The sequence below is a fragment of the Penicillium digitatum genome, chromosome 5 (assembly GCF_016767815.1).
Source record: "Penicillium digitatum chromosome 5, complete sequence".
NCBI classification, from domain to species: Eukaryota; Fungi; Ascomycota; class Eurotiomycetes; order Eurotiales; family Aspergillaceae; genus Penicillium; species Penicillium digitatum.
In genome coordinates, this window is record NC_089388.1 from 2,279,626 (window position 1) to 2,301,283 (window position 21,658).

The window sequence follows — 21,658 nt, forward strand, 5'->3', positions numbered from 1 at the left end:
GGGTAATTACACGAAAAAAGAGAAACATGCAAAGAGCTCAAAATGAAGATGATGGTTTCATATCCTAGATTTTCTTGATTGTTCCCTCAATTATTTCTCGGTTGCATCCTTCTACTCCGAAGAGGAACAGCCATCTGTTGGCACCAGCATGACATCATCCATGGACATCTCAGTGATCGAGCTGATATCAGTGGAACTTGGTTGCTCATCAGGCTGTTCTTCCTCGGGTTTCTCGGGCTCGCTTTGTTCGGGAATCAAAATAGGCTCATAGCAGACAAATTCGTCCATGAGGCGGTCGACGTTCATCGCTGTCATTCCACGGTACGCCCGGGCGAGAATCCTCGAAGGGATGTTTTGTTCGACTGGCTGAGCCAAGGGAAGTGTTTGAAGATTTCCACGTGTGGGACTGATTCCAACACCGACACCATTAACTCGAAGGGTAGGCTGGTAGTTATATCGACGGCGCATCGCTTCTGCCTCGGCCTCTATCTTTTCAAGCTTGGCCTGCTGTATGCTTCGTTGGTACTTGAAATGGCTCTCTGATGGGTTGAATCCATCCGAAGACCGGTTTCCGGTGATGACTCTGCTGAAAGGTCTGGCAGGGTTCCGGAAAACGGGCTGGGCGACACTACCGCTCCGTGGCGGCTTGGACGGTGTTTCTTGCGGAACGTCTGACGGAGGTGACCCTGGCATGGCGGGCACCTGTCCATGAGAGGAAAATCCCTGGGGCCTAACACCAGCTTGCTCGTAGCGATTGATCTGCGCAGCGATGTCTGGGCCAACATTCACCTTGACTATTCCACCGAGTCGAGGCTTTGTGGTGTCCCACGATGAGTCCTGGTTCCGTTCATAATACCTTCCCCAGTCCATCATGAGGCCTGGGTCAGTGTTTCGTCGAACCAGATTGGTCGGGTTCATGGTACCGTTCATACCAATGCTTTGAATGAAATCCCTCTTGGCACTACTGATAGGGTCCATAAAAGGATTCATTGGGGTCTCAATCTCATTTGGAGGTGGACTGAATCTCAGGTTTTCTTTCCATTCGAACTTGTCGGGCTCATGGGAGTCGTCCTCGGATTCTCGAAGCACCACCAGGCTGTCTCCCCAATTTCCAGCATATCTTCGAGGCAGCCCGTGCTGATGCAAGTACTGTCTAGCCTTCAGGACCTCGTGGGCTTGGCACATCAAGAGGTCCGTGTAGCTGGTGAGCAACAAGTTCTGATTTGTCTCTCGAGTGATCCTTTTCAGCACCAGTTGAGGTGGCGGCTGGAAACGTTTCAAGTCGCTGTTGTCGATTTTCATGAGTACCTTGCGCTGTTTGCACCGCATTTGCTCCAATTTTCCGTTCTCTCGTTCGATCTGTTTATTGCGAATCCTTATACCCTGCATGAGCTGTTTTCGCTCATCTGGCCCAAGGCCGAGAAGGTCGCAAACACGTCTCCAGCTATGGTATTTCATTGTGTTTTCGACGATTTCAACCTGCATCGCCTTGTGCAGATCTCCCCATTTTGGGTTGGGGATCTTAAACGACGACTCACATTAGACTCGACTGATTTTACCAACACGGCGAAGGTCAAGGTATACTTACCGCATCAAGGAGCACCTGAGTCGCATCTGGCAGTGGGTCATCATCACTATCCGGAGAGGTGGCCATGTCCTCGTAACCCGGAGGGGCATCCACACAAGTCGTACGCGCCATGTTTACGTTCCTCGCATATATCGGATTGTCCATGTTGTTGCTGGCAACGTGGTTATCGAGCTGGTCCATCGGGACTCGTTCTATCACAGACGAAGACGGTGCAACGGTTTCCATCGACCCAACATTGCGGAGAGGAAGTGCCAGTTCGCTTGTCTGTATCTTATGTTGGCTGTCACCAATGCCGTGATTCTTTGTGGAGGTGGGGGACGCATGACTTGGCTGTGGTCTGCTCAAACTGGGAAACGCAGCTGGTGGCAGGTTGGGGTTGAATGGCACAGTGTTGGGCTTGCGCCTCTTTTGTGGACGTGGTCTGCCTGATTCCCCAAGCTCTATGGAGTCGTCAAAGGAGTCATCGTATCCGGGCCGTAGCGTGGTCCGTGATGGTGTTTCGTATTCGTCTTCTCCATATCGCAGCGGCGCGCGGATGCTGTCACGCAGTCTCATGCCGCTCATTTTGGCGGCGCGTTGAGGTGTGCGTGAGGCTTGAAAGGGAGGAGGGTTGATGCGCTCAATGGTTGGTATGGGTGTGTTGATCGTAGGTACGTGTTAAAGTTCAATGGGAAGCATGCGCTTCATCGTAGGGGCGCGATAGTCGATTATGGGGTTGTCGCAAATTGGAAATCTTGTCGCGCGAGATGAAGGAAGAGCGGAGAAGGTAGGATGGGGATGGCTTTGAAGTTGCGCAAAGGTCAACGCAAGACTCGATCACTTGGACTGAAAAGAAAATCACAAGGGGCAAGTTGAGTCAAGAGTTGACAAGGTGGGTTCAAACGCTGGGTCAGATGCTGAAGGGCATCAACCAACTTGTGCGCGTCTTGAGACCTGCCACGTTTTGATATTGATACCATCATTGACCTTGCTAAACAAAATTTACACACATGCCAAGCTGAAACTTTCCTACGTTTATGATCGATCTTATGGATTAAAGATGTAAAGGTTGTAATGGCCAACGGATGGCCTAGATGTCAGAAAGATAGCAGCAATAGGCAATTGAAGCTGGGTATTTGCATACAAGAACCATCAAGCACCAAAGCAGACAAAAAAAGAAAAACAAGAAAGAAACCAGGAAAGAAAAGCAGATAACCCCCCCATTCTACACAATGTAAAGATTCCCTTCATTCCCTGTCATCTTCGGACGTCTCTCTCCCCATCCCTATGACATGATAAATGTCACTCACAACCCAACCAAAAATACTCGCAACAATCGACTTCGGTTGGCTCTAGACCACGCGGTCTTGGAAGGGAGCATTCGGCTTTCGCGCATAGAAGGGGTCGTCATCCTCATCCATGTCCATTTCACCCTCCTCAAAGGCAACATCATCATTTCTATGATCTTGGAAACTTCGCTTCCTCGTGAGCATTTGCGGTGGGGATGGAGGCGCAAGGCTCGGAGCCCCACGAACAGTAATTCCTTTAGCACGTTCAACATCACGTTTAGCAGAAAGAATGGACTCGAAAGACGAGAGGACATATTTCAAGTTGTCCTCAATCGAGACACAGAAACGACGCTGTTGAATCATGTGGATGGCTTCGGCAGACTGGATATTGAGCATGACCATGATGTAGGCAATGACGACACTAGCGGAGCGTTCATTCCCAGACTCGCAGAAGACAAGGACTTTTCTTTTCTGTTGTTGGCCGTCAACCACCATTCCATCAAATCCCGCATCCACACCAGCTAGATGATCATTGATACGGCGGATAGCACGTGGAAATGCAGAAATGAGCTCTTGGTTGTCAAGAACATCAACAGTGTCGGCCATAATATTGACCTCGGCCGCCGCTTTTTCGCCCGAGACGAGGCGTGCCAGAGCCGAGTGCCGACTTCGAATCGCGAGTAGAAGTGTAAACCCTTGACTGCGGATGTAATCGGCATCACGTAGACATGATGAAGGGCCAAGAGATAAGAATGGAAGGATGGACTGGGCTTGGTGGCGCATGTCATAGTTCCATTGTGAAGGGTTGAAGCGGCGGGTGAACCCACCTAGATCGACGAGGTTGAAGAATCCTGGACAAACAAACTCTCCCTCTGCAAATTCATGGGAATCGTGGTTGAGATTTTTCTGGTCAACGATTACAGTGTCATCGTTGCCCGTGCTCGACAACCCGTGATAGGGTGCCCTGAGAGACCCACCTGAGGTTGGATATCGTGGCGTCACTGTGTACTCTTGTGCACGAACATAGTGAGACTGTTCATTGTGAGACATGGGCACCTCTCTCAGTAAATTTCCGTTAGACATTGTGCTTTACGGGAGCCTTCACAATGACACCCGTGAATCGTGTCAAGTTCTGATCTATTGATTGATTGGTGTGGAGATCAAATACGTTGTAACTTTTAAGCCAAAAAAAAAGCAGACGTATCAGTTCAATCGATGTCGCTCGGGGTCCAAGACAGTGGTAGTGGAAACGCTGGAAATGAATATGTCAAGTTGAATAAACCCGAGTAGAAACGCTGAAAGTCTTTCCAGGCGCACAGTGCAAGTGTAACAGACAATATTTGAGAAGGAGTTCAATCGTTTCAATGGAATAGCTTCAAGATGGTTGCAGATCCAACATCTCTATGGGGGGAGAGAGAGCTCAGGTCCACCCGTGGAGCTCTCCCGCGCGTTGAGATTAGGTAAGACGGTAGATTTCCACTGGGGCTTAACCTGCACTTCCAGGGTTCCTTATGCTCACGCTCTGTCATGGCTTTTGCTTCCAATTTGAAACTTCCAGTGGTCAGTTTTGCAAGCTACTGAGTCATAGGGGTCGATACAACCAAGAGGATGAAAAGTCTTCTATGGGTTGAAGTGCGAATAGCTTCGTGTTCTAGTCCGGACAAACATGACATGACGAGCTCGCTATCAACCTCTCAGCCACTTTCTATAGTCACGCCAATTGCTGCAAAGTGGACAGATGATGACAGATGATCCAATTGACTGAGATGGCCCGTAAATGAGCTGTGATAGCTCGTACACCGCTCTATCTGTCAAATCCTACGAACTACATAGTATATCGGAACTCGACCATAGCCCAATACTTTAGCACGGATCTAGCTTATTAAATGAGATCTTCTATTCCCATACTCAAATTGATGGACCACTATCATGGACATCGGGATGTTATATAGTTGAAAGAACCACGGTATTGTGTCTTGTCCTTTGAGCCTTCACTGATGTCAACTTCACATTTCTTCCATCTCCCATGTCATGGCTAAGAGATTATCTGAGCTCTGGACAGCGTTTAGACAATCTGATTGCTAGCAACGGTGCACTTAGGCAGATAATTATCCTTGAAACAACCAAGCACCTGCAAGACTTTACTCTCGTGCTGAATCCGTTTGTTCCCGTACAAATTCTAGCAGGATAGTACCGTGTATCACATAAATGGAAGCCCAATCATGAGTATCAGGGGGGAAATAAGCTTGGCCGGGGTCTAATGTCTGTGACAACCCAGACTTGCGAGCGAAGCCCCCTAATATAAGAACACACTCTCAGAGCTAGACAACGTATTCATAGGTCTTCTCACAAGTTGGTGAACGCCTTATCCAAGCTAATACTGCACGATAAGTATAGAGGAAAAGCTTCTACCGGGGAGTGTTCCTAGAAAGCGGGAGACATGATAGCTACGCCTTGAGAACTAAACCGGGTTCTCCCATCAGTAGAGACACTCTTCGCACTACTCGTGCTCTATAAACCTGACAATTTAAACACTGGGTTCGACTCCTTGCGTAGCCCAAAAACTCCTGAAATTCAGCGACAAGTACACAGGCTGGGAACCATGAGGTGATCTACACAGCAGACCACTCAAATTCAGTAGCATCAATCTGCCAATGAGCAACAAGGAACTAGACCTAACAACAAACTTACAAGGCCCAAAGTTCCACTTACTGATTTTCGATCTCTGAGGCGTAAAATACTCAATAAGCGTAGGCTCCTAGTACCCAGATGCCAAGACGCAGCAAGAGAAGTCGCATATTGGAGCGCGCGATGCCGCAGCTGATAGCAGTGAGATCTACACGTAGGCACAGAACTTTGCGAAAGCATTTCCCGACTCTAGGGGGGATGATGCGCCGTGCATCAACACACCGCAGACCGCAGCGGATACGCAGAGATAACATACGGGGGCTTGGCTCTTCACCGAATGGTCGAAGCGCGTGATTACAGACGGAGTCGTGAACCAGTTCGAATAGTACGAGAGCGCATGTATCTAAGCCGCTCATCAACTGGGAGAATGTGCTGGACTGATTCTTTGACGAATGCATGAAAGCAGACGCTGGCAGCTGCGCGCTCGCCTCGCTAGAAACGTCGAAAGAAGAGCTGCGCGAAACGGTCCGCTCGTCTCTAAACCAGCTCCGGAATCAGCTGCTCGACACATAATACAAAAGTACCGTCGACCGACTTGTGACTTACGAACAGTTCTGGTACAGCGGCGTCTTCGCAGCATTATGGACGCCTCTGTGGAGTACACTGGCGCTGAACGACGGCCGCGCGGGCCCACCCCACTGGCCTCAGGGGAAAGACCCGCTTGCTCGCACGGATCACGCCCTGGCTCAACCACACTCTCTTCAGCCCCGTGTCTCTCGCGTGATGTTACCAGAACCAGCAGTGGACGGTGCCGAGGACACATCCGTATGTTCCGCGGCGACGCGTGGAAACCGCACATCTACCGTTGATCCTATCAACGGCCTATTACAACATACACCCGTGTGTCCGCTGGTCTCAGCGTGCGGGGCTAAAGATGCCTTTGCTGGATCAAGGGGCATGGACGTTGTTCCGTGGCTGTGGCTTCTGTCTGTGCTATGAAGCATCTGCGTGTGGTTTTGCGTGTGAGGAAGTGTACGCGTGGTGCAAGGTTAATTCCACCGATTTTGGTAATTCCGATGAACGTGTGCGCATGGATGCTCAGGTGTACTTTGAGGACCAGAAGGATCGTAAATTTCAAGTTGCGCAATCGGGGCTTAGTGCGGGATGGGATCATTCTCGATGGATCCAATGGCGAATGTACTCTAGAAGAATGCCCTGTCATTGGGAAGGTTTGTAGAGAGGCAAGTAGTTGTAAGCTTGGTCGACGGTTATTCGCTTTTTCATAGAGAATCTGAGCCTACAACTACATGATCTTACAAAATCAATCTCCGTCAATCTTACATGAGCCATAAAATGCAATTGAAGAGAATGCTTTCATTTTCCGCTATTGGTATAATCGGACAGGGCAAAATTCTCGACGAATGTCACACCACCTAAGTAGTGCGGACACAAAACCCACACAATAGATACAGACAGCCCATGTCCCTGATGTGGAAAGGGGACCCAATGGATGATCCAATGGGGACGAATGATATTCCAGGCAAGGGGCCTCGAGCAAAATCAAAACAAAAATTGGCAAGAACAAAGCCCACAGAGGAGCAATGATCGTGCAGAAAATCAATAAATCCGTGCGTCACTCACACCAGAACATAAGGATTGACAAGAAAAAGGATAGATCATACTCAAGACAAAGAAGGCCCTGAGAGGTAAAGAAATTCGTAATGAGCGTCTGGGTGGAAGACGCAAAAATAGAACCGCCGATAAAGATGAAGGGAAGAATCGACAGGAAAGCTGAACGGAACATTATGTACAAATGGGGTGAAGGAAGACGCCCACACTGTCAAAAGTATGGACGGAAAAAGCAGGAGTAGCGTGATGTCTCAAAAATAATTGCCAGGATGTCGCTATGCCGAAGTTGCGCCGTAAATCGAAGTAAAATAAAAAAAAACCCAATTTGCACCGCGCTTATGACTGCGACCGTTCGTTTGCCGTTGCTGCCTCGTTGGAAGACTTTTCTTTGTCCTTAGGTTTCCAAAAGTGCATCATTCGGCTGAGACGGCGGCCCTTCTTCTTAGTCTTGCCAGATGCATTGTTGGGAGGTTTCTCCTCTTGGCTGAGCTTGCTCCGCTCAGAATGTGTACTCCCGACCAGCTTGGAAAGGCTGGCTAGACTGGAGCGTTTTGAGGCATTGGCCTGGCTGGTACGTCTGGTACCAGCAGCCGAGAAGGAAGCCGCGCGGTCAGTCGAAAGTCGTCCACGGGGGAAGAAAGAAGCCGCCGAGAAACGATTCAGAGTGTTGGTCATGGTCGATGCACTGCTGGTCAAAGATGGAACATCTTCAACTGATGCGTAAGGATATTCCGCCGAAGGAAGATGTTGATATGAGCGACTGGAAAGGTTACGGTCGGTCATCGAGGATGCCGCAATGGATCGTGGAGCTTCTGGAGACGGGAAAGACGAGTCGGACGGAGAAACCCCCGGTTGCAACGCGAATGGTGGAATGTTGGGCAGCAGCTCAATGGGCGAGGTCACTGGCCGCTTGTCGATAGCTAGGAACCGAGGAGAAATCTCGGGACTGGGAGGTCTGGTCATTTGATGCGCAGGTTCTTCCGTCTTCAAAATTTTTACGGGGGTTCGGGGCTTGCTGTCGAAAGGATTGCTGGCATTATGCACCTGCTGAAGGACACTTCTTTGCTCCTGCTGTTCCCGGTTCAGATGTTTATCGCCTTGTCGAATGCCCAAGCCAGCATTTTGAGAGGAAATGCTGTCAGTGGGGGCGTAAGTCAAAGTATCACCCGTACCAGAGGTATCGTTGCTGTGAATGGATTTGAGATCATCCTCCGATGATGAGAAAACTGCTCTGTCAGTCGTTGATGCATCCACAGGAAGCCGCTCGCCCTTCGGTGATTGGGAAGCAGCCAGGAAAGCATCCTCCTCCTCCTCGTCAAACACATCGGGCGTTTCCACTGCCGAGGTCGGACCCAAACGGAATGCGCCTAGAGCTGCCCGGTCGAATGGTTGCATCGCCGGAGCACTTTCCGTGCGCCGATGGTACCGCATCTCTGGGCCAACAAATTCACCCCGTCTTCCACCGCTGTACATTCGTTGAGTTGCAACCGAAAATTTGTTGTTAGGCGCACCCTGCATCCCTGGTCGCATGTCTGGAGTGTTGAAAGGACCGAGTGCAGCATCGAGGTCGATGATAGGGCTACTTAGCACATTGTCGTTCGGACTAACTCCCTGTTCATAAAAACTTCTTGGTTTCCAAGAGCTCTCTAGGGATTGTGTAGATGAAGAACAACCTTGATCAGTTTGGTGATGACTTTGAATAGGGTCAAGCGCAGAAAGAGGCATTGTCGGGTTGGTCGGTGTACGGATGACAACGACACCGTCATTATCAAAATCAACATCTAAGATCGATCCCGTCCCCGAGTTGGTGCGAGTCAGAGCAGGGGGACGAAGCGCAAGAGTGCGAGGCACAGGCGGTTCCTCTTTTGTGTCGACCTTCGCATGGCGCTTACCCTTACCTTTGCTCTTAGTTCGAGTTAGAATGTGACCGGCCCAAGAGCGAACGCGTTTCTGCTTCTTCTTTTTCAACTTGATGGGGCATTTGTCAGACGAGTTCTCTGTCGCTTCATCGCCAGATGTTTCAGAACCATCGTCCGAGAATGAAGGCCGGTAGTTGTCTGTCGACTGGATATCATCGGGCGAGAGAGTAGAGTTGAGATGCGGTGTTGACTTGCTCTTCCGAGAGCGTGAGTGCCCAGCGGCCGAGTGCGACCGTTTGAAAGGGGTCCCCGAGTCATCATCCGTCTGCACAAAATCTACCGCCAAAGAGGCATCGGCAGTTTTTGGTCGAGATTTGGTGTTGTAGTCAGGTAGTGGAGTTGCTCGATCTGAGATTGTAGGTTTCTCCATCTCTTGCGTCAACTGAATTGTGGGCAAAAAATCCGAATTATCCTGCGAACTAGCGGAGACTGGTTGTTCAAAATTCGACATCTGGTTTTTCAAGGCCATTTCCACCTGAAGGGCAGCCGGAATGGAAGGCACGGGAGGGACGGGAGGGAGTTGAGGTGACGCAGGGGGCGTGGGGCGGCCAAGGCTGATAGCCGGTTGAGAAAGCGGTCGTGAAGGAAGATCGGATGCCGATTTGTGATTAGGGTCGGCGGGTGTAGATGGCGCACTTGCCATTCCAGAATTAGGGCCAAGTGCCTTGGTGATGGCCTTCAAGTCAACATTAGAGATCGCAGCCGAACGGCGATGAGCGTGGTTCCGTCGTCCAGGAACCCTACCAACACCAGGCCCTGGAGGCGGAAGATGTTGATCTGCCATGGAAGACGCCCTTTTGTGGCCTGGTCCAATTGTTTCCGGTGTTACCAAGTAATCAGTTCCAATAAACTCGCTTGGTCGCCGACGGTGTCCGCCCGCGCGAGGATTCGACAAGGAAGGTGCTGAAAATTGTGGTGACTGCTGTTCTGATCCGGGATTAAAAGAGAAGGCAGGCAATGCGGCACGTTCCCGGCGCTCAGGGGTCTTCAATTGAGTGTTGGGGCAATCTGGGTCCCGTGCTGGAAAGACGAATGGAGGATTAGGCAACGGTGAGTGCATATGTTGGCGACGATCGCGGCTGGCGGACTGTTTCGAGGTATCAAAATGTGGCGGGAAGCTCGCCTGAGACTGCGGAGGAAGTGAAATCGAAGCCATGGTCGAACGCAAGAAAAAAAAAAGAAAAAACAGAAAAAACAGAAAAAAAAGAAACAAAACGATGCGGAAATAAAGAAATTTAGCGGAGTGACGACAAAGCCCGGTGAGATCCGGATGGGCAAAGACCTCCAGACCGACTTCCTTTCGGTGAGAAAGCCTAGGAATCTGGAGGTCAAGTTGAAGCACCTTCGGCGAGGGTCATTGAATCCGCGCCAGGCAGAAAGAAACGAGTGAAATCAAATCGAAGCGACCACCAGCGGTATCCAAAAGACTGGAAAATGAGCGGACGGCCACGACGAAGGCCAAAGAGGGAAGGGTGGAAAGGTTGGTCGTAGTGAGGTTGAAGAGAGAAGAAGCCAAAGAGAACAACAAGACCAGGAGGGGGAACCAGGACCGGAACCAGGATGGGAACTTGGATGGGAACTTAGAGCTGTATCTTAATTACCATACACGGTATCGCCCGTTGCCATCCGACGGGGGCAAACCAATCATTGGGGTCAAACATTGGGATTACATACGCCAGGGCTTCAAAAGTCTATTTTGTAGGTCTTGCTCAACTTCTCTTAATCAGGAAGACTACTCAATCCCTTGTACCTTCTCCCTTCAAAGGAATCAAACTCACCAGTACAGTATTCCAAGTACATTTAACATCTCGGGGCAGATGCCATATTGGGTGACATCTGTCAAAGGACCAAAAAAGAATAGAGAAAAGAAGGTTTTCTCTAAGGAATGTGACCATCCCTATGCCTCCTCATGCTCTAGACCGTATTTTTGTTCAACCACTCCATTCATAGAGCACGTCATGACTTGCCACCACAATACAAACCCGTATTCACTTCCAAGGTTAGTGTTCCTCCCGTGAAAAGTGGTTCATTACTCGCATCCACTGTAAGTGCATTGCACGGTGCCTGTAAAAAAGGCACCCATTTCAATCCTGGGGTCCGCAAGGCACCAATCAAAAGGGAGTCACATCCGGAGAAAAAAGCGGGTATCACTACCAATCAGTCGGTCTAAATGTCCATCCAAATCTCGCTTGACGTAGTGGGTCCCCGAGGGATAGTGCGCCACGCTGGGGGGGGGGGCTACAAAGTCAAGGGGATGATTTCCAAATCGGGGAAATGTATTCCTTGTTGAGCCCAGGCTCGGCCTTAGAGTGATTCGGTGAGTATAGAATTCTTATTGAGTGACTCTCAAAGTCAAAACATCGACTCCGTATGTGAATGACGGGAGATTGCCAGAGTTGAAACCCAACTTTCACTTTCCATCGCTTGTCTTGGCTGCGGAGTCAGATCGGATATAAATAGTGGCGCGAGACACATATTAGGGCTACTTAAAAGGGGTGGGGAGATACAAGAAACGGACTCTCCTGGCGCCTTGAAACAATTTTTCACCCCCTAGCGTTCGGTGGACCAGTTTCTTTGTTTAATCCAATAACAATGGCTACTCTGACGGAGGATTTTGGCGGGTAACTGGGTCGTGGGGGCTGATCGTCTTGAAATCAATTGGGGCGGCAACGGCAGATCCTGGCTTTGAATCTGGAAATGGTCTGCATACATGTGCATCGGTACCATGCTTTAACAAGTTGACTTGTCGAGTACTCCTTAGTTCGCGCTTGTATCTTATCGTTCTTCTCTACCTCACATTAACCTCAGAAGCTGTAAAATTACCCGATAGGTACACCGTAAAATGGACTGAAATGATCATTGAAGATTAATTTGCGCAGTGGATCTGATTCGCGGACCATGCGATTGCCAAGCCAAAAGGAAATTAACATGCAATCTACATCGTACTATGGAACTATGTTGTAGTACTTGCTAGAGTACGGAGTACAACGAGCTTAAGTCCGGATATGTGGGATGCCGGGAAACCCATCTGCCTAAGGTTCTATGTTAAGAAATGGTCATTCGGACATACCCGGAACAACCGTGGAAACTGGGAATACAAAAATTTCATGATGTCATCCTCAGTTTAGTATCTATTTACGATGAATCGATCGCTGAACCATGGAATTCACAATTTCTGGGGCAACCCAACCTTAGAAGTTTCCCCAAGTTTTCATAGATGCAAATGTAAAATACTTTCATCTTGACCATGAAAAAAAAATTGGAAAAGTCAATACGCCAGAAACGATGAACACTAAGTTGAATGCTGTAGATAAAAAATACCCCCCCCCAAAACATACCATGGTATACCATTATGCATCACTGTCAGACTCGAGCTCATCGTTCTCGAGATGTTTCTTTCGCTGCTCATTCATCTCTTTATACGTGCTGTAGCTCAACATGAAAAATGCGACCGTGATCAAAACGCCCCCAATAATCGAGGCCATCGAAAGAGAGTCTCCGGTTCGGAACCAGTCCACCAGTGCGACAAGGAAAATGGTAAGAAGAGCGGCTACTGATGATAGAACGGGTGACGTGAGGGAGATGAGCACTAAAAAAGAGCCCGAGAATGCTATCTTGGTGTTAGTCTCGGTCCTCTGTGCCTGTGTTGAAACGCTGGTTTGGTACTTACTAGCATTGGCACCGACGGAGATGAGCAGCATCCATGCTGCCTCGCCAGTCGGCCATTCAAATGTCTCCCATCCCGTCCAGTGCAAAAATGGCAATGGGATCCATAGTACTAACAGGGTAAAAACCCCGATGAGACTTCCAAAAGTATTGGCAAAAATCGTGCCCCGGCCTGGGCTGGTGCCTTCCGGAGGGCAAGCAAATCGTTTATAAAGCACCTCGTAAAGCCCATAGAGAATACTTCCAACGCCGATTATGATGTTTCCGAGTAATCTGTTCTGCGCCCCGTTCTCATCAGTGCCTCCTTTTGAGACCTTCCTGTTAGGCCTATCCCCGTAGGCAACGACCATAACACCGATGGTAGCCACAGCCACGGAAAAAACTTTGTCAACCCGAAGTTTCTCCTTCAAGAGCGGAATCGAAAAGGCATATGCGAAGAACGCCGAACAGTTGTAGATGGCCGTGAGGTCGCTGGGAGTGGTCATATTGACTGCCACGTACCATGATCCTCCGGCGATTGTGAGGGCAGTGGTTACAAAGGCGGTGGTCTTCAGCATATAGCGCACTGGAGACCGGGTGGACGCGCGAGTGCTTAGATGTACTTCCTGGGATTCTACCATCTGCGCAGTGGTGCGAAGGAAAAAGACGTGGCGCCGCCAGAAAGCATCCCACGTGAGCTTGCGTTTCTGTAACCGAAGGATACCTAGCTGAACCAGCCAAAGCAATGACCATGACCCATGAGTCAAGTAGCTGCATAGGGAAAGGAAATGGTAAGCGTTTATGTTTCCGAGGAACAGGTGTCGCGTGGGCTTGTCGGTGGCATCTTGGCGCTCAGACTTACAGCATGCAATACGGCTTCTTCCAGTGCAACCCATTTTGAATGTATGAAGCAGTCTCTGTTTGGACCACGAAGCTAATCAAACTGAGCAAGAGGAATCCCGATGCAACAAGGTATTTCTTGCGGGTTACTTGGGCAGCGTCGTATTCCGGGCTTTTACTCCGAATTGTCGGCCTTCTGGTTTCATGCAGCATGGGCCAGCCCTCTGCGTCGCTATTGCCAAGGCTTGAGCGGGGCCGGCGGTGATGGTCATCTTTAAGAAGGGGTTGTTGCGACCGGCCGTCTGTTGGTCGGTATAATGGGGGGCGATTGACAACCATCTCGTCGTCAGAGTCGAAGTCGTGAACTGCGTCCGGGGTTGAGGTCACCCGTGGCTCTAAAAGTTCAAAGCTATCTGAAGCCACAACGGCGATGGTGAGGGAAGGTGCAAGTCGGCTTAACTACCTCGACATGAATCCCGCCGTCAGGGGTGTTCTTGTCCGATTTACTGCGCTTGCGTGGGAAGATAGGATTAAGGAGCTGAGGCGTGGGCTATTGAAAGGCCAGCCATCCAAGTGATGCAGACAACGTGGCTAGAGTCTATATTCCTGAAAAATGTTAATCATGGAGCCTACTTCCACGTGTTCAACAGCCGCTGCACAGTCGTTCACCGGATACGTGCGACTCGGCACCGATGGGGGATAGTTGTGGCTCAAATTTAAGGTGCAATCCACCAAGTAACAATGATTGTATCGGATGGGAATCAAAAGGTAGAATTTTTCAACACTCAGGGTGAAGAAGATCAGAAATCCAAAGAGGAGTTACCAAATGACCGCCTTCAGGTGTCATCGTCCACTTGTGGACCCCTGTGAGAATAGCCACGTGATCTAGATCTGGTGAACGCTATTCCGGATTGGATTTAGCGCATGGAACTACGTCAGTCGGCGAAATTTGAAACGCTCCCCCTGAAATTAGATCAAAAGATATACGTGCAATGTACAGTGCTAAGGCCCATAGATCTTTCCTAATGATAAGTAAAGCGCATCTGACTACCGTTCTCAAGCGTTTGGTCTTACCTCAGCTCCTATGATAGAAATGTTGGTCCATGATGGATAGCTTCAAAATTCCTGGTACTGCCACTGCGTTTCTCTAGTTTCTGTTTTGAGCCCATGGATAATCCTAGATATTCCCCTCTGCCTTACTACTTAGATCCAAACACCGCCTTCTGAGTATCGTATGTATACTTTAGATCCAGGTGCCAGTAATTGGGAGAGTTGGCCTTGGCAACTAGCCAAGCCTGATCCAAAGCCTGCACAACCTCTTCCGGAAGTGGGCCCTTCTGAAGATCGGCAAGGTTACTCTCAAGTTGTGCAAAGCTGCTGACTCCCACCAAGACTCCATCACGACCACCCTTGTCCATTCTCAGAGCAGAGTGATGGCGGACCCAGCGCAGAGCCGTCTCTAGAAGTGTGAGACCGTGTTTCTCTACGACAGGCTCAATAATGCTCAGAGCCTCGAAAGTAGCATCTCTGAAGTAACGATTGCGATAGTTGAGTCCGGCAGAGCTCTTGTTGCTGTATCTGCCTTCCGCAGGAACATCTTTGGTCTTGTATTTTCCGGAGAAAAGACCACCGGCCAGCGGGTTGTAGATTACGATATCGAGACCGTACCGGTGGCATGCAGGAACAAGTTCAGTCTCAATGTTGCGCGCTATCAATCGTGTCAGCTGAGTGGCCACGGACTCGCACATTGAAAGTAAATCGAAGGGCGCCACCTACTAATAGCGTTATACATGGCCTGGTAAATGGTGGGACGGACCCATCCCCTCTCAGCACAAAGAATGGAAATTTCCGCCACTTCAAATGCTGTGAAGTTGCTGAGACCAAGCTGTATGAACTTGCCCTCCTTGTGCAACTGGTTAACGGCCTCGAGAGTTTCAGCAAATGGAGTGGCGCGATCCGCTGCATGCAGATAGAAAATATCGACAGTGTCGGTTTGCAACTCCCTCAAAGAAAGCTCCAGTTTCTCACGGACGACCTCCGGCTTGTGGAAGCCAGGCTCACTCGGGTACCATTTCGTGGCCAGAGTCAGTCCACGCTCCCTCCAGTTCGCCTTAGCTGTGAATGCTTCCTGCTCTCCGCCGACATAGATACGAGCGGTATCAACTTCATTGAACCCTTGCTGCTGGAAGTAATCAAGGCATTTTTTGTACTCATCCAGCGAAGTGATCCGAGCACCCTTGGCCTCATTTGGGCCAAAGGTCATCAACCCGAGAATCACTCTCGGCTGGGGGTTCTGTGCGATCAAAGGCATGGTGGGATTGAATTTTGTTCAGCGTAGGTGAGTTGTGTTGGAAGTGAGATGGCGTGCGAGGATTGCGGGGCTACTGGGTGGAGTGGCTCTTTTTTATACCAGCACCTAGGGCCAGCTCTGGCTAGTACTAAGAATTTGTAAGCCATTCTAGATTGATAACCTTGGAATGAATCAATTGCAAGAAATTTCGCGGGGATAAATCGAGATGTTAAAAAAGGCTTACCTTTCTTGGCAGATAATATCCGAAGCCACGAACGTACATACATATCCAATAGACCTTTTAAAGAAGTAGTCCGCAAGGCTCCTATGTTGTAGGAGAAGGTGGGGTTGCGGATGATCCCGATAGCGGATAATGGAACTCATCACAAGCCTCCATGGAGATTCATTGAAGAGCAGAGAACAGTCCTTCCCGTCAGTCTATCCAATTCAAATGATGAATCCCGCCCTTGAGCTGCGATATGATACAAACAAAATTATCCAGCTGGATCCGAGGAAAGGTGAACGGGATTATAGCATATTGATTATCAACCCCAATACCTCAGCGCACATGACCGAAGCCCTGAAACCCATCTTGGCCAACATGAACTACCAAGATGTGCATTTCGAGTACTTCACTGCTCCAGACTCTACTGTCGAGATCGACGGAGTCGAAATTGAACCAATCGCCAGCATCAACAACGCCGAAGAATCGTGCAACTCGGCGTTAAATTGTTGGCCCGTACGGGAGTTGATCGGCCATTACGACGCATTTCTTGTCGCATGCTACTCCGCGCATCCATTTGTTGGCAGGCTCAGGGAGGACATCGCGGCAAGCGAAGAAGCGAGCTCGACGAGAAACAAATACGTGACTGGAATCTTGGAAGCGTCTATCACAGCTGCACTCTCCTTAGTTAGTGGTTTCGCATTGCAAGGTCCAATCAATCCAGCGATAACGCTCCACAAATATCAGACGAAGGGCAGCTTTGGTATTGTGACCACTGGTTCCGCCTGGAAGGAAGAGCTCACCAATGCGGTTCAAGGAGCGCTGGGATATGATTATGAGGATGGGAGCTCCATGCACTTTGCGGGCGTCGAAACAACCGGCCTGACGGCAGTTGAACTTCACACTACAGAACCAGAGGAAGTTCGGCGGAGGATCATCGATGCTACCCGCAACCTGCTTCGGAAGTCGCAAAATCGTGTTACGGTTGTCTGTCTAGGTTGTGCAGGTATGGCTGGTATGGAGGAAGCGGTACGGGAAGGCTGTACCCAGGAATATGGACAACCAAAAGGCCAACGTGTAAGAGTTGTCGACGGAGTAGTTGCTGGTGTGGGAAACCTCACTACAGCCTTGAAGGCGAGATTTTGAGTGACATGGTGACATGGGGTGGGAGTAGGCCAATCAGATAGATCGTTTCGAGAAGACGAGATGTCAAATTTTCAGTCTAACTGGACAGAAGAAAGTATTCAAAATCAGACCACGCAACATTCTTGCTTGCACCAATTTAGTTTACATGCTACAAAATGTCGTGGCTGTCCAACACCGAAGGTAGCAAAATATTCTGCCTGAGGCAACAAGATCGACCAAGAAGTTCCCCGCGTGAACGCGATACGCGTTAACGAGTACTAGCAACACTCGACGGCTTCTGCGAAAAATAAGATGCCAAGGTCTGTCCGTTCTATCGACTCAATCATAACTGAGGGTCCTCTCTCCGGCTTGAATTTCGATGCTAATACTGGGGGGCAATTACAGAGAAATCATCACCATCCAAGCCGGCCAGTGCGGCAACAACGGTATGTGGCTCAACTCCGCGGTCCACTCCACGAGTCCCCTGGTCTTATTCTTTTGAACGGAGCCTACGAAAACATAGACCACGTCGCTAAAAATTTGGTCTATCTAGTCGGCAGTCAATTCTGGCAACAGCTCTGCCAGGAGCACGGAATCAGCGCAGATGGAAACCTGGAGGAGCATGCGACTGACGGGGCCGCCGGTGATCGCAAGGATGTGTTCTTCTACCAGGTATGTATGGGAAGATGTTGGGAAATTGTCGGCTTGGCGACAGAGCAAGAAGACTGGCTAACAGACGTGGGTAGAGTGACGACACAAGGTACATCCCTCGAGCGATCCTCCTCGACTTAGAACCCAGGGTAAATGCTATCCTTCGCCGATATATCAAATCGACATAATGACTGACACATACCGTTTGCAGGTCCTGAATGCTATCCAGACTGGCCCCTACAAGAACATTTACAACCCCGAGAACTTCTTCGTCGGCCAACAAGGTATCGGAGCTGGAAACAACTGGGGTACCGGATATGCTGCAGGAGAAGGTGTGCAAGAGGAGATTTTCGACATGATCGACCGCGAAGCAGACGGAAGTGACTCGCTCGAGGGATTTATGCTTCTACATTCGATCGCAGGAGGAACGGGCTCTGGACTGGGAAGTTTCATCCTAGAACGCATGAACGATCGCTTCCCAAAGAAACTCATCCAAACCTACTCTGTCTTCCCAGACACGCAGTCCGATGTTGTGGTTAACCCTTACAACAGCTTGCTTGCCATGCGGCGATTGACGCAAGATGCTGACTCGGTGGTCGTCCTGGACAATGGCGCCCTGTCACGAATTGTCGCTGATCGACTTCACGTACAAGAGCCCTCGTTCCACCAAACCAACCAGCTTGTTTCAACAGTGATGTCTGCATCCACAACCACGCTACGATACCCCGGATACATGCACAACGATCTCGCCGGGATCATCGCCTCGCTCATCCCCACGCCACGCAGCCACTTCCTTCTCACATCATACACACCTTTCACGGGTGCCAACATCGAGCAAGCTCGAACAGTGCGAAAGACAACCGTCCTAGACGTTATGCGTCGCCTTCTACAGCCCAAGAACCGCATGGTCTCCGTAAACCCCAGCAAGTCCAGCTGCTACATCAGCATCCTCAACATCATCCAGGGCGAAGCCGACCCGACCGACGTGCACAAGTCACTGCTGCGTATCCGGGAGCGTCGTCTTGCATCTTTCATTCCATGGGGTCCCGCCAGCATCCAGGTTGCTCTCACGAAGAGATCCCCGTACATTGAGGAAACCGGGCACCGCGTGAGCGGGCTGATGTTGGCTAACCACACCTCTGTCGCGACGCTCTTCAAGCGCATTGTGAAGCACTATGACATGCTCCGCAAGCGCAATGCCTTCTTGGATTCCTATAAGAAGGAAGCACCATTTGCTGACGGACTTGGCGAATTCGACGAGGCACGTGCAGTTGTGATGGATCTGATCGGCGAGTACGAGGCAGCCGAACGAGAGGATTATCTGGACCCGGATGCAGGCAAGGCAAACGACCTTGGAGTATGATATGAGATGCGGAGATATCATACCTTACCCTTTTCTTTTCTTTTTTCCTTTTTGCTATTTGGGCAGGCCAAGGGGGGGTTGAGCGCATCATCGGTGTCTGCGCCGGCGTCCACGGGCTTTTTTTTTACATTTACATTTTCCCTTTCTTTTTTTCCCCCGTCTTGTCTCTTCCCGTTCTTAACCCTTACCAGTGGACAAATCACGAAACCAATCCACGCTAGTCGCGATTTAAAATTGACCAGGAACACGTAGCCCGTGTAGAGCGTGCCAACGTGGTAAAATTCTGATGTGTACCGTTTAGTGCGTGTCTACAAGGGATCCGTGAGCAGATACGCAGTAGCATCCTAAGTAAGGCGATGGTGGGGATGTGTGGAGAGAGATGGTGAAATTGGGTAGCGTGATCGGCCCTCACTCAAGGCCTAACCCGGGAAATGTATACAGACGGCGTCACACCTACTCCGTGCTGCAGCATGGAGTACGATGTATGCAGTCCTGCATATGCTGTTGCCGATGCAATAGCTCCACGCGGATCATCCGTCGTGCCTAGGTGGACTTGACTCAGGCGACTCGTCGATTTGCATCGCAGACAATTCACTCGCTGCAGAGGTCATAGCTCCTTTTGTCCACTTGCATGGCCCTTTTTTTTCTCCCCTTTGCATTGGATTGAGTTGTATCATTGGGCACTGTAGAGTGCATATTTTGTATGATGCAGTAAAGACAAGTCCCTGGAGTACCGCAGTGGGAGAAGTCCGGATGAACATCTTGCCACCTTGGTGGCGCGGTAAAACGGGCAACCGAGATTTGGGATCTCTCGCATGTCTAATTCAATCCTAGTGAATAGTCAGTTGCTCCCTAGTGAGCTAATCGAGAAATTTCCGTTGTGTACACCTGACTCCTGAATCATCACGTGAAAGGGCGCCCTTGAATGCGCGAGTCAACATTCCGATCATTGGACCCGAGACCAGGAGCCTGGATGATACGTCCGCGTGGGTATGCAGAAGAATCCAGCAAAGTCAACGAGATTTTTTTTTAAAAAAAACCTGAAAGACCAAAGGGAACTCAAAAAAATTAAAAAAAAAAAAAAACTCTTTTAAAACTCTTCAACTGCATAGAACATCTCGGTTCAGTTAAAAGATAGGGGTCCAATTCGCCTTCCAAGGGTATAGTTTCTTAAAAATCACCTAACTGGGTGGAATATTGTATGATAATCTAATTTAGTCCAATATAAGATCCTATTTATTCGAAGAATTCAATAAAATCACCTAAAAATCCACTAAAAGCCCACTAAGACATCCCCAATCTCCTAGCCCCAACAGCATAACTTTGGGAACTCCACTTCTTGATTCCGTCACTGTCGCCTCACTGAGTCAGCCCCGTCTCTGGTTAGAAGTCTGTTTCTTTGGCTTTCTCCCGTGTCTTCCGATTGCCCTATATATAGGCTGGTCGTGCTGGCCTTCTTTCCCAGCCTCTCCCCCCCCTTTACTATTTTTCTCTCAACAAGATTCTCGACTTCCCCGCTCACCTCCGCACTGAGCGGCGCTTATCTCAAGCTCTCTCTCTCTCTCTCCTCAGCGTCTCGCCGTCTCGCCCTCACTGCTACTTCCAACTTCTCTTCTCTTCCGTGGAAGTCCCTCTAGACTTGAACCTTCTCTCGACACCGCCTCCCTCCACCTACCGAACAACGTCACAATGCCTCCCCGCAAACCCCGGTGCAACTTCAAGGAGTGCAAGGAAGCCGCCCAGCGTATCGTCGGTGACTGCAGCTTCTGTACCGGCCACTTCTGCTCCAAGCACCGCATGCTAGAAGCCCACTCCTGCACCGGGTTGGAAGACTGCAAGAAAGAATCACATGCCCGCAACGCCGATAAGCTGAACAGCGAACGGACCGTGGTTGTCAAGGGCGTATGAAAAATGGATGGATTACAATCACAATGAGGAACAGCTGTTTCTTCGCTTTTGTCTAGGCCGAACATAGGGAGGGGGCGGATGGCGCCATCCCCCGAGAATGGCCCGGCCTAGTCGATGTAGGCTAGGGCCATCTTACCTCCTCACCCCTATCTTATCTGGCTGCCTCGGCCGATCAGGTGTCATCCCCTGCTAGGCTTGGCTTCGGTTCGCTTCGACCCGATTCTTCCCTTTCTTGCGTGCCTCTGCGGTGATCTTGGATTTAGCGCGGTGTTTCGTTGTACTCTTTTCCTCTACTCTTCTTTCTGGGAATTGGCTTTCGTCTTTTCCTTTGTTAGGTTGTTCGTGATCTACATCAAGATCAAGTTCGGACTCGGTTTTTGGCTATGGCTTTTTTTTGGGGGGGGGTTGAGGCTTTGGTCTACATTTGCATGGCGTTGTTATGGGTGTTAACATCTTTTGATCTTTTGATATTTATCACTTATCTACTCGTGCTGCTCCTGCTATATCTCGCATTTGGAGCACGCCTCTTCTCTTTTAGGGGACCGCCTAAATGGAGCTCTTCTGGGTCATTTCAGCCATGA

At 49.8% G+C, this 21,658-nt stretch overlaps 8 protein-coding genes across 8 annotated transcripts; 3 read left to right on the top strand and 5 right to left on the bottom strand.

Moving 5' to 3' along the window:
- Nucleotides 1-111: 111 nt before the first annotated feature.
- Pdw03_2016 (uncharacterized protein) lies at nucleotides 112-2,152 on the bottom strand (the record flags this gene model as incomplete). Its single annotated transcript, XM_014680759.1, has 2 exons — nucleotides 112-1,521; nucleotides 1,589-2,152. 2 exons carry the CDS (start codon nucleotides 2,150-2,152, stop codon nucleotides 112-114), a joined length of 1,974 nt encoding a protein of 657 aa, XP_014536245.1.
- Nucleotides 2,153-2,919: 767 nt separating this feature from the next.
- Nucleotides 2,920-3,939, bottom strand: Pdw03_2017 (Dual specificity protein phosphatase 3, putative; the record flags this gene model as incomplete). Its single annotated transcript, XM_014680758.1, has 1 exon — nucleotides 2,920-3,939. One exon carries the CDS (start codon nucleotides 3,937-3,939, stop codon nucleotides 2,920-2,922), a length of 1,020 nt encoding a protein of 339 aa, XP_014536244.1.
- A 2,001-nt stretch (nucleotides 3,940-5,940) lies between these two features.
- Pdw03_2018 (Alpha/beta hydrolase fold-1) lies at nucleotides 5,941-6,483 on the top strand (the record flags this gene model as incomplete). The annotated part of the gene is made up of 2 exons (XM_066100056.1): nucleotides 5,941-6,009; nucleotides 6,097-6,483. 2 exons carry the CDS (start codon nucleotides 5,941-5,943, stop codon nucleotides 6,481-6,483), a joined length of 456 nt encoding a protein of 151 aa, XP_065957783.1.
- A 966-nt stretch (nucleotides 6,484-7,449) lies between these two features.
- Pdw03_2019 (Cell wall proline rich protein, putative) lies at nucleotides 7,450-10,188 on the bottom strand (the record flags this gene model as incomplete). The annotated part of the gene is made up of 1 exon (XM_014680757.2): nucleotides 7,450-10,188. One exon carries the CDS (start codon nucleotides 10,186-10,188, stop codon nucleotides 7,450-7,452), a length of 2,739 nt encoding a protein of 912 aa, XP_014536243.2.
- A 2,194-nt stretch (nucleotides 10,189-12,382) lies between these two features.
- Nucleotides 12,383-13,856, bottom strand: Pdw03_2020 (Drug/metabolite transporter; the record flags this gene model as incomplete). The annotated part of the gene is made up of 3 exons (XM_066100057.1): nucleotides 12,383-12,642; nucleotides 12,703-13,448; nucleotides 13,540-13,856. 3 exons carry the CDS (start codon nucleotides 13,854-13,856, stop codon nucleotides 12,383-12,385), a joined length of 1,323 nt encoding a protein of 440 aa, XP_065957784.1.
- Nucleotides 13,857-14,716: 860 nt separating this feature from the next.
- On the bottom strand, nucleotides 14,717-15,828 carry Pdw03_2021 (Aflatoxin b1 aldehyde reductase-like protein, putative; the record flags this gene model as incomplete). The annotated part of the gene is made up of 2 exons (XM_014680754.1): nucleotides 14,717-15,225; nucleotides 15,294-15,828. 2 exons carry the CDS (start codon nucleotides 15,826-15,828, stop codon nucleotides 14,717-14,719), a joined length of 1,044 nt encoding a protein of 347 aa, XP_014536240.1.
- Nucleotides 15,829-16,258: 430 nt separating this feature from the next.
- Nucleotides 16,259-19,169, top strand: Pdw03_2022 (Gamma tubulin, putative; the record flags this gene model as incomplete). Its single annotated transcript, XM_066100058.1, has 7 exons — nucleotides 16,259-16,717; nucleotides 16,778-17,059; nucleotides 17,438-17,475; nucleotides 17,561-17,601; nucleotides 17,709-17,827; nucleotides 17,902-17,955; nucleotides 18,018-19,169. The coding sequence occupies 7 exons, from the start codon at nucleotides 16,259-16,261 to the stop codon at nucleotides 19,167-19,169; spliced, it is 2,145 nt and encodes a 714-aa protein (XP_065957785.1).
- Nucleotides 19,170-20,858: 1,689 nt separating this feature from the next.
- Pdw03_2023 (Nuclear protein, putative) lies at nucleotides 20,859-21,077 on the top strand (the record flags this gene model as incomplete). Its single annotated transcript, XM_014680752.1, has 1 exon — nucleotides 20,859-21,077. The coding sequence occupies one exon, from the start codon at nucleotides 20,859-20,861 to the stop codon at nucleotides 21,075-21,077; it is 219 nt and encodes a 72-aa protein (XP_014536238.1).
- Between the last annotated feature and the right edge of the window lie 581 nt (nucleotides 21,078-21,658).